This window comes from Camelina sativa, chromosome 1 (assembly GCF_000633955.1).
Source record: "Camelina sativa cultivar DH55 chromosome 1, Cs, whole genome shotgun sequence".
Taxonomy (NCBI): Eukaryota; Viridiplantae; Streptophyta; class Magnoliopsida; order Brassicales; family Brassicaceae; genus Camelina; species Camelina sativa.
Window position 1 is genome coordinate 15,150,192 of NC_025685.1, and position 11,901 is coordinate 15,162,092.

Below are 11,901 nucleotides of genomic sequence, written 5' to 3' on the forward strand. Positions count from 1 at the left end.
GTTAAACCGTAGTTTGTTAACCGTAACCGTTTTAAAAATGTAATAAAATATACTAATAATTATTTATTTAATATGAATTATATGATATATAGAAATATGAGTACACTAAAAAAACATATTAATTATAAATAAATAATATCAATTATATTATATCATCAAATAATATTAACTGTATCATTTTATCAAATAATTGTAACCGCTTCAACCGGAACCGTATTTAACCGTAACTATTTAACCGTTTATTAAACAATTATAGTTAAGGTTAAACAAAATTTTTAACCATAACCGGTGGTTGATATACCGTAACCGTGATAACTGTAACCATAGTCATGCCTAAACTAACCTTGTTAAAAATGGTGGTGATTTCTGGGGCTTGAATTTCTTGGAAGCTTTAGAGAATTAACTTGTTTTGGAGAGCTTTAGTTGAACTGATTTAATGTTTTCTGGTTTTTAACAGTGTAGAGAAGCTATTAATGGGGATGGTGCTTTGTGAAAGTTTTTGCAGAACTTCTGTCATATATTCTACAAATCATTGAGTAATCTCTCTTTAGAACAATTGTCTGTGTTGATGTATGAATTCGACAATATAAATAAAACGAATATTAATGGGGATAAATCGGAGCTGATCCTTTTATTAACGTAGAATTGAAGGTAAGAGTTTACGGAAAATACAATCAAAGATCTAAGTGCAGTTAATACGATAATTATTATTATTTTCTCTCTGATTGCCAAGATTTCGGATGCAGAGCTCTAAAAATGACATCTTGTATTTATAGTGTGCCATTGACCTAGGGCCCCCTCTGTCTCTTCTGCAAATGACGATATTGCCTCTGCGGCCATATGGGCCATATCCATGACTTCAGGCCCTAAAATCTTGAGAGTATTCTATTTGGGCCTCATAGAATGTTGGGGGCGAAGCCCATATCCAACAATGGTCCCCCCTAGTCCGATGAGCGATGGCTTGCTTGAGCTCGTCGGGTACAATTTTGCGTCTCTTAGGTCCGTCTTTCAAAAGGAACCAAAGATTTTAGGAGCTTGAAGACCTTCCAGAAGGTTTTGGGATGAATAGTGTGTTGCACACGTTTTTCGAGATATCCAGAGAGCTCCAGGATGAATAGTGCGTTGCACACGTTTTTTGAGATGCCATAACGCTGTCATTTACTGTCGCGATGAGATGTCTTGATCGTGGTCCGACCGTCAGTGTGGAGTGAGGTCATGTATGCGAGATCGAGCGGGTTGATGTGTCCCGCGGGTATGTTGCTTGGCTCGGCTTATTGGCGTGTTCATATTAGCGAGATGGCGAGATGGTACTTGGCGAGATGGCTTGATACTCGGCAAGGCAGCGAGGTGGCGAGATCAAGATTCTAGGTGGCGAGGTCGAGATTCTCGGAGACGAGGTGGCGAGATCAAGATGTTGGTGGCGAGATCGAGACTCTAGTGGCGCGCATGTCTTGATATGGAGGCGTGCTGAAGTGTGTGTTGACATGTGCGTGCTCGCGAGATACTATCGAGAGTCCCGCGGGATGGTCTTGGGGTATATCGTGTTTAAAAACATGCAATGATGGTGTGACGGTATGGCGAGATGAGGCAGTTCGCAGTACGCAGTACGCGAGAAGGTAACGCAGTGCGCGAGACAGTATGCGGGGCGCAGTACACAGGACGCCATACGCAGTTTGCTGTTTGCGAGATGTCTTGTTCGTACCGCCTGTGCCGCGTCGATGAAACCTTGGCGAGGTGCAGACGAGATTGCGAGGTTCGTTTGAATCCGTATCGAAGACTTGTTCTAGCGTGCTGATCCGTAGGTTGAGGTGCGATGGCAACGAGTCTGCGTAATGGTGTTTGTATTGAGTTATGTAGCACGCGTGTTGTTGTAGAAACGCATGGGATAAAGTGACGACATCGGGACTGATGGTGGCGCCATTATCTTTCCGGGGTGTGTCGAAGTAGAGGTGATTTTTCCGCGTGGTGGTTAATGACGAGGTAACTAGCTCGCGTATGTGTTGATGGACGCATGGCATGATGGTGTTATAATTGAAGCGAAAGAGTCATAGCTCACGTGACGATGTGTCCACTCTAATGCTTGTCCAATCGGCGTGTTCATGACCTGGCGAGGTTGAGATCGTGGCTTGCTCGAGGTCCTGGCGAAATTGAGATTTTGGTGGAAAGGTGGCGAGGTGATACAACGAGGAGCATACGGGAACGTCATGGCATCGAGGCACACATACGAAATTGCGAGATGACTTAGCTTGACATGGCTAGGCGTGCGTGCATACGAAACAGCTAGATTGTTTTTTGATTGCACCTAGACGTGAAGTCATGTCGTGAAGATGATCTCGAGCACTTCCCGGAGTTTGTTATCGGAGGCGCTGACGAAACTACTCAAGAGTGATACGTCTTCTTATTATCGTTTATTCCTTTTTTTTGTTTTTTTGTTATTGCGAACTTGATTGCTTTATGAGCTTGGTCATTCTTACTTTTATTGATGATTTTAGCGCAAAGGTTGATTATTGCTGATTTTTGTCGCACAAAGTTAGATTATTGCGAAATTACCCTCAAAATAGAGATGCGACGTTTTTCTTGTTTACATTGCATGTTTTGCAGTGCAGGACGTCTCGTGGCTTATGCTGGATATATTTTTCCCCGAAACGTCTTGAGTAGACAAGACGGACTTGTCGTACTAATTTAGGTGCGGTACGCGTGACCGGATTACCCTGTGGATGCTGTAGGAATTACGTGTTTGCGAGTCGGAGTCTCGGATTACTCACTCCGCTTCCTGCTAGCTCATTGGAGGACGGAGCGCCTATGGTTCCGCGATTAGGGGCGTAGCGCCTACGGCTACGCCATTGGAGGACGGAGCGCCTACGGCTCCGCGATTGCTGAATGTGGCGCCTACAACTGCACGATCTCCTGGAACTGTGCCTTCGGTGGTGGGCCTTCGACTGCGTCTTCTTAGGTTCTATCGGCGCCTTAAGATTGGTTCTTCGTAGCAAAGGTGCGCCCCCATACTGTTGGCCTAGGAAATTTGACGCGATCCATGGGAGACATGCTTCTGGTTCTCCGGAGATGTCAACGCCTTCATCGCTGGAAAATACGTAGAATTGAAGGTAAGAGTTTACGGAAAATACAATCAAAGATCTAAGCATAGATAGATCACAGTTAATACGATAATAATTACTATTTTCTCTCTGATTGCCAAGATTTCGAATGCAGAGCTCTAACAATGACATCTTGTATTTATAGTGTGCCATTGACGTAGAGCCTTTTCTGTCTTTTCTGCAAATGACGATTTTGCTTCTGCGGCCAGATGAGTCATATCCATGACTTCAGGCCCTAAAATCTTAAGAGTATTCTATTTGGACCTTATAGAATGTTGGGGGCCAAGGCCATATCCAACAGTCTCCTGATGAGACTAAATGAAGAGTTTGAGTACTATTAGAAGTCATTTTACTTACAACATACATGGATTAAAGTAAACTAAAAGAGGAGGCAGTTCAAAGAGATAGTCTTGAAAACCGAAGTGTAATTCTAGGAATACCGAGATTCGAAAGAATGCAAAACAGGACAACAAATGTATTAAAGGAAACTATACCCTAAAAAGTAAAAATTGTAACTAAGGAAACCCAAAGAGTAAATGAAACACACATGTATACCCTATATAAAAAAAATCACGGACATAAATGTGAAGCTGAAATACGACATTTTGCGTATATATTATTTTCTTTTTAATGAGATCATATATTATTTTTGTAAGTACTTCTTTAAAATATTATAGTAAAAATGTATGAAAAATCTACTAATAAAAAAAAATCATCACGAACATTAGGATTGAGATATTTAACCGTAAAAGAAAAATAAGTTAAATTAATTTGATTCTACTACACACAATCAATATCATTGAGATACAGTAAAATCTCTATAAATTAATACTCTATAAATTAATAAACACTATAAATTAATAAATTTTGATAGTCCCAAGTCGGGATAGTGTAAAAAATAACAAAATTCGATAAGATAATAAGATAATAATTTTTTTGAAATCCCCATGTAAAATATGGTCCCAATAATATCATAAATTAATAATCATGTAAATTTACATATATATATATATATATTGATATTAGTAAAATATGTTTCTCTTAAACCTCATATCTATAAAACAATAGTTATATTGTATCTTCAAACTATACTGATATAAAATATTCTAAAACATTTCATAAAACAACTAAAACATTTTAAAGTTTTCAATTTCTACATATGCATCATTTACATTTTGATAGTTTGATAGACTATTAAAATACGATAATTGATATTTTTATTCATAAATATGAATATTTATGTCATGTGTATAAGTGAATTTGTCGGTAATATTTGTAATTTAATTTTAATAATATTTTTTTAATTATTTCAAATTCAATTCCAATACCATAAATTTACAATATTCTTTAATTTGTAATTTATTTTTAAATTTTTTATATAATATTTGTAATTTCGTAATCTTATTTTGCAAAGATGGTCTCAATTTATAATTTTAAAAAATTAAACAATTAAAAATATACCTATAAATTAATAATTATTAATTTATATTTTAAAATAATAATTATTAATTTATAGATAAATTAATATTACTATAAATCAATAAAATATCAACATTATTAATTTATAGAGGTTTTACTGTTATTTTCAAACTTTTTAAAATGATGGTGACATAACTCGTTAGAAAACTCATACATGTTTACGTTACAACCTCATATTCATAACTGATACTTTTTTGTTTTATAATTGTCCAACGACCAAATCAAAATAGGAATCAACTTCAATGAATTGGTCTAATACGGCGTTACACAGTAATCAAAAGACTAATTGGCTAATTCGATATTGTATTTGCCACATAAAATTCAAAGGTTTTTTTTTTTTTTTTTCCTGCATGAATAATCTAATTTATTAGTCCCCTCCTTAATCCAAATTATTAAAACTAATCCCCTTCTGAAACGGAAAAAAAATAGTAATTTAATTACACAGTACGATTGAAACTTAAAAAATTTCATCAGTGTTGTTGCTGGCAAAGATTCCTCTTTTCTCTTTACCCCAATATACTTTTCTAATTCCACCTCACCAAACTTCCAAAGTCTCATCCTTTTTTCCACTTAAAAACCTTAACTTTATTAACATAATCTCTGTACGAAAACAAAATCATTTTGATTCTTTCGAATCTCAAAGGAATCAGATTTTTTCAAATGGGTTGTACAACTTCAAAGCTCGACGATCTCCCAGCAGTTGCGCTTTGTCGTGACCGTTGTGGTTTCTTAGAAGCAGCGATTCATCAACGTTACGCTTTAGCTGAAGCTCACGTCTCCTACACACAATCTCTTATCGGAATCTCTCACTCTCTTCACCAATTCATCAATCACCACCACCGTGACGACGATGATTCGGATTCACCCAAGAAAGCTAAACCCAAGATGGATGATTCCGGGTCGGGCCATCTCGAATTCGATTCGGATTCTGACGATGACGATACTGATTCGTTGCATTCGTCTCCTCTGCATCATCATCTAGACGACGAGGACTCGAATCAGAAGTCGTATTTGCATATGAACTATATGAAGAACAGTTCGATGGCTCCTTCTGTGGTTTATGAGCAGAGACCTTCGAGTCCTCAGAGAGTTTACTTCGGCGAATCATCAACCTCTAGCTATAATCCATATGCGAATTACGGACCCGAGACTTTGTCGAAGTTGCCTCCGCCGCCACCGTCTCCGCCGAGGGAAAAGGTTTGGGATTTCTTAAACCCTTTTGATAGTTATTACACTCCGTACAGTCCTAGTCGTGATTCGAGAGAGCTTAGAGAGGAATTGGATATACCGGATTTGGAGGAAGACGATGAGGTTGTGAAGGAAGTACATGGGAAACAGAAACTTGTGGCTGCGGCTTCTGTGGAAGAGCCGTTACGTGATTCTGGTGGTGCCAGCACTAGCGGAGGAGGTCAGGCTTCTTTGTATCAGACTAGGCCAAGTGTGTCAGTTGAGAAAGAAGAAATGGAGCATGAGGTTCATGTTGTGGAGAAGAAAGTTGTTGAGGATGGTGGTGGTGGTAAGGACGTGGCGCGGAGGAGTAACGCTGCGGCTGCTGCACGTGGCAGTAGGGTCCGGCGTGGGGTGCCTGAAGTTGCTAAAGAGATAGAAGCTCAGTTCTTGAGAGCTGCAGAGTCAGGAAGTGAGGTTGCAGTGATGCTTGAAGTGGGCAAGCATCCTTATGGTCACAAACATGGTAGATTTCATTATCATTTGCTTCATCTCTTTTTAATGATTCTGTTGCGGAGAGTTTTCTTATTTGTAGAAATCAAGTGAATATGTGTGGTTTTATGCCATTATATGATTCTGTTGCCAACTTGCACTATTGTCAGTGAAATGAAAGTTAAATTTGCAGCTTTCTTGTGTTTGAACTTTAAACCATTCTTTGCTTCCTGAAAAATGGACTTTGTGCCTTTATTGGAGCAGTTTCCTCGAAGAAGCTGCACGAGGCTACCCCATCACCGTCTATGGCTTCCCCAGCTCAATCATCAACCTCCAAGAAAACTAAAGCTGAAGCCTCTTCTTCAGTGGCTGCTCCTTCTTACGCAGATATTGAGGCAGAGCTTGCTTTAAGGTCTCGGAAACTTTCTTCGACATTGCACAAGCTCCATCTCTGGGAGAAGAAGCTTTATGAGGAAGTCAAGGTATGTTCAAACAGAAATTGTCTCTCTTAGGATAGTCAGATGTGATCTCTTTTAGTTAGCTCTCTTTAGTCATGGTTTGAAGTTTGAACTACATATTTGTGCATGTAGGCCGAGGAAAAACTGCGTGTAACCCATGAGAAAAAGTTAAGGAAGCTGAAGCGTTTGGATGAAAGAGGTGCCGAGGATCTAAAAGTAGATTCAACACGAAAATTAGTGAGAAGTTTGTCCTCAAAGATTAGGATTGCTATTCAAGTTGTTGATAAAATCTCCGTGACAATTAACAAGATAAGAGACGAAGAGCTATGGCTTCAACTGAATGAATTGATCCAAGGGTACGCTGAATGAAGTTTAAATGCAATCATATTTTACAATGATCATTTTTTTTTTATTGGTTTCTCAGTAGATGCCAACTCCCTCTTTCAGGCTTAGTAGAATGTGGAAATCCATGCTTGAGTGCCATAGAAGTCAGTGTGAGGCTATTAAGGAAGCCAGAGGTTTAGGCCCCATTAGAGTGAGCAAAAAACTAGGTGATGATCATCTTGAAGCTACAAGGATGCTTGGGCATGAACTTATAAATTGGATAGTAGGATTCCCGAGCTGGGTTAGTGCGCAAAAGGGTTTTGTAAGAGAGCTGAATAGTTGGCTTATGAAGTGTCTTTTCTATGAACCTGAGGAAACTTCTGATGGGTTCGTTCCATTTTCTCCTGGTCGTATTGGGGCTCCATTGATTTTTGTGATCTGTAACCAGTGGGAACAAGCTCTAGATAGAATATCAGAGAAGGAAGTTATCGAGGCCATACGCCGTTTCACAACGAGTGTGCTTCATCTTTGGGAAAAAGATAGGTCAGAAACCCGGGAGAGGATGACAGGGCCGGGTGATCCAAGGAATATGGACCGAGAGGAACAAAGAATACAGAGAGAGATTCAAGAACTGGAAAGGAAAATGGTTCTGGTTGGTCAGGGCGAGGATAACATTGTCTACCAAAGCGACACTAGTAACGAGAGTTTACAGGGTAGTCTTCAACGTATATTTGAAGCTATGGAGATATTGACAGAGGAATCTGTGAAAGCTTATGAGGATCTCTTGCATCGTGCTGAAGAAGAATGCGGCTCTCGGGAAACAGATGAAGACTAATGGAAAACCACGGAGGAAAAATATTGCATGCCCAAAAGATGATCACAGACTTGGGAGTTGATTGACGTGCTACAGACAGCCATGATGCATGATCTGCCATGACTCAGCTCTGCAGTCAATAGTCTAGAGAACCAGATCCAAATTGGTTCACCCAATTCATATATGGCTGGTATCTAAGGCACCGGGAAGTTAATGCATCATCTTCCTCAGACACGGCCAAGAACTGTTCTGCGGTAGACATGAAATAGAGAAATGAGACAGTGCTCGGGTAACGTATGTGGGTGGGTGCGTGCCGTGCCCTATCTAGGAAGGGGATGGTTGGTTGATTGATTCCATGGTTCAGAAAAAATGTAAAATACTTTGGCACAAGTGATGATGTGAACTACCCAATTTTATATAGCTTTATTTATTTTGTAAAACGTTACTATGTTCCACAACATTTATTTAGTCTATGAACAAAAACCTTAGAACGGATTTATTTATGTTTGGTTTTATTAATTTGGGAACTGTGATTAACTAGTCTGCGATTATCATATATACCACAAAGAGGCAGTACATTAGCAGGCATGAAAGGTTCAGGAATTCAAAGCTCCAAGCCTTTAACTATAACATGCCCATTCCATGGTTTGATACGTTTGCTATGTTTTTGCTAAATTGTAAATATTTCATTGAAAATGAAAAAAGTTTAGGTTACAATCCTAAGAATTTGAAACCTATACATATGGTTTCATGGCAAAAAAGGTTAAAAACATGAAATCATAATATGGTAATTAAACCAAGTTTTCGGTCCATCTACTCAACCAAGCCAAGAAGCTTTGGGAACAAGATGAAGGGATGACATTTATGTTGTCCTTCCCGAATGAGTTGCAAAAGAAGAAGGGCTGATGCAGATTGTAAGACACCTCAATACGACTAATAACTAGCTATAGAAACCTTCCGCAGGAGGCCCGAGACTAAGCCGTCGGTAAAACTCCAAATCATCGATCACAAACTCTCCCTGCGTTATGTGAGACTGATTCTTTGTTTCTATCCATGAGCTTTCTCAGAACAGAACCTCACACACCAAATAAAGCAAAAGGTGCAAGCTCCCTCTAACCAAGTTCATCCTCGAAGTCAGCAGAGCAAAATAATACCATTCAATACTACACCAGAAGCCGATAGCCCTACTAACTTCTCTATAACACAAACAAGACACAAGAAGAGGCGAGTACGCAAAGCTATGCAATCTTCAAACAAAGGCAATAGCAATAGGAAGCCACAACATAAACATGCCTTGAACCAAACCAAATAAATTGGTATACCTACGAAGTTCTCAAAAGGAGAGAAAAGCAAGCTATCACCGATAACTAATTCCTCTACTTATCAAACACCACGACAGCTACACAAAGGAGCAAAAGACAACCTGATTCGATGAGGAAGCTTAACCAACAAGGAGAAAGCAAGCTCCTAATAATCCTGCTACTGTCCTCAAGCAGAAGATGCCAACAGAGACATCATTCTCCTAAGTCAAGACTCACGAAAAAAATGAGGTAAAATGCAACCAAATATTAGCCATGCTCTGTAAACCTATGCGAAGGAGGACCAGAAATGAGAGGTCGAGGCATCAGAAGCTCAAAAGAGTCGAACAACACCAACCAACGTTTACAGAGCGTGGCTACTATTTGGTTGCATTTTACCTCATCTTTTTCGTGAGTCTTGACGTAGGAGAATGATGTCTCTGTTGGCATCTTCTGCTTGAGGACAATAGCAGGATTATTAGGAGCTTGCTTTCTCCTTGTTGGTTAAGCTTCCTCATCGAATCAGGTTGCTACGTTTGCTACGATTACACCTTGAATGAGAGCTGCGAGACCCTATCGTTGACTGAAAAAATTAAAAACATTTGTGAGTATAACAGATGCAAAACAAAGATGTATTGACTACTACACAAATTACAAATGCAAAGCATTTTTATTTTATTTTATTTGCCCCCATTACATATTACAAAAACCAGGGCTTCAGCTATACAATATGGGATGGGCAATATGCAGTTGCGAGTACCAAATTCATATTGTGTAGCTGAAGCAATGGACCATTGTAATTTGTAATACTGTTGTAGCCTTGTAGGTTCAAAAGTATAATGTGAGAAAAGTATGATTCAAAGGAAAAAAATATGATTCGATTGAAAAATCACAAGAACTTTTTAAGTAGATACATGTAGAGAGTGTAGTGTTTATGCCAGCAAAATATTTGGTTATATATATACAAAAAAAAAGTTATTGCAAGGGGATATTGAATCATTAAAATCTAGGAAACATATTAATTAGTTTGACTCCCTCATTTTCTTATTCTTCTTAGTAATTTAGGAAAACTTAAAAATACTAAGAAAATTAATAAATTTTGGAAATATATTAGCACTTTTGAGATAATCAAACATTGACTACAATAATTAGGAAATATTGTAATTAGTTTTCTTGTTCTTTTTCCTATTGGTAACCGTTATTAATTAGTTTTTGACTCTCTTTTTTTTCCTTGACAAGTCAATTTTTTTGTCAAATCGACAGTCTCGTTTTCCTCCGTGTGGAAAGACTTTGGCACTTTCATAAACTGGATATTAGAGAGACTTCAGACTAGTCAAGGTGTAATCATCTTCTTCAACTAGCCATGTAGACAAACTTCATTGAATTAAAAATGTGTACACGACAAAGCTTAAATACAAGTTTCTAAACCAACATAATTAATAACCGAATGGTACAATAAAATTTACTGAAACTAAACCAGAGATATAAACTCCAATAGGCTTGTAACTTCTACTTGATAACCTAACACAAAATTACTTGCATGGTCTTTTTTTATAAAGGCCTTTCAACTAAAATACAGAATGACGATTACAAGCTATGACACTGAGTCATACAGTTTTTAAAGATAGTAAAGCGAAATTAAAGAACCATTTTTTTGTATGATATGAACTTAAGAGAACACTTAGTGTATAGTACAAGATGAAAGAGGAGAAAGCATTAACTTAATGAGGGTATAGATGGCAGAGTTGATGAGAAAGATCACTAAACACCACTAATTTTGAGCTTCGATCGGGCACGACGACTGTGAAAGTTGACATTGAAACAATTAGGGTTAAACTACAAGTGACATAATAGAAAAAACCTATTAATTTGGTCAAAATGCAGAAAAAGTTATCTGAGTAAATAAAACATATAACTATTTCACCATTTATTTGGAGGAAATTTACATTTCTAAAATTTACCCTCTGTCATGCAAGAAAATGCGTGTCCTCTTTATTAATCGATCACTTCATTTATTGATTTATTTCATAATCATTCTAAAAACCCTAGATTTTTTTTGTCTGAATATATTGTGGTTAAATTTTTTAAAACGACGATAATATGATTCTTAATTATTTTGTATAGACATAATAAAACACCAAACATAAAAATTATATTAAAAAGAATATTTGAAACAACACAAATTTAAAACATAAATATTAAATAGTTGAACTAAAAAATTTAATAATATTAGATATATATATATCTATTTTCAAATTATTTATTTATAAAGTTTCTAAACTAAAAAAAAGTTTATGTTTTGTTTCCAAAACGAAAATGGAGTTTCTATCGTGTTTTCAAACAGAGATTTCTAGGAATCGTGTTTCTATGGTTTGTTTCCATGTTTCCACGAGTTTACCTTTTTAAAACGTTTCGGAAATGGGAAACTGACCTTAAAAAGAGTTTCCATACAACATATCCCTGAACTGCAAAATTAAACTCTGACTCTAAAAGTTCAATATTTTTTGCATTAATAATTTTACCTTATAGTATATTTAAGGAAAAACAATTTTTTTTTCATTCTTTACATTTATAATGCTAGCTTATTTCTTAAATTTTCTAATAGCCACAACATTGATTCATATTGACTACACTTTTAAAATACTTGTAAATATGTTGCCTTTTCGAGATATATCCAAATGTGTAGAATTGAAATTTATTAAAAGTTTGCAAGTCTTTTAAAAGTGTAGTTGATACTAAGATTTTTGTGTCTCCTAGCAGGTTCAATTAACCTT

At 37.2% G+C, this 11,901-nt stretch overlaps 1 protein-coding gene across 1 annotated transcript; it reads left to right on the top strand.

Moving 5' to 3' along the window:
• On the top strand, positions 5,078-8,330 carry LOC104791429. Its single transcript, XM_010517320.2, has 4 exons — positions 5,078-6,267; positions 6,498-6,715; positions 6,824-7,047; positions 7,139-8,330. Exons 1-4 carry the CDS (start codon positions 5,235-5,237, stop codon positions 7,848-7,850), a joined length of 2,187 nt encoding a protein of 728 aa, XP_010515622.1. The 5' UTR covers positions 5,078-5,234; the 3' UTR covers positions 7,851-8,330.

Excerpts from the sequence above, each read along its gene's own strand:
- LOC104791429 (XM_010517320.2), top strand. The coding sequence starts at position 5,235 with ATGGGTTGTACAACTTCAAAGCTCGACGATCTCCCAGCAGTTGCGCTT. Across the intron at positions 6,716-6,823 it reads AGCTTTATGAGGAAGTCAAG|GCCGAGGAAAAACTGCGTGT; the intron begins GTATGTTCAAAC and ends TTGTGCATGTAG. Across the intron at positions 7,048-7,138 it reads CTGAATGAATTGATCCAAGG|GCTTAGTAGAATGTGGAAAT; the intron begins GTACGCTGAATG and ends TCCCTCTTTCAG.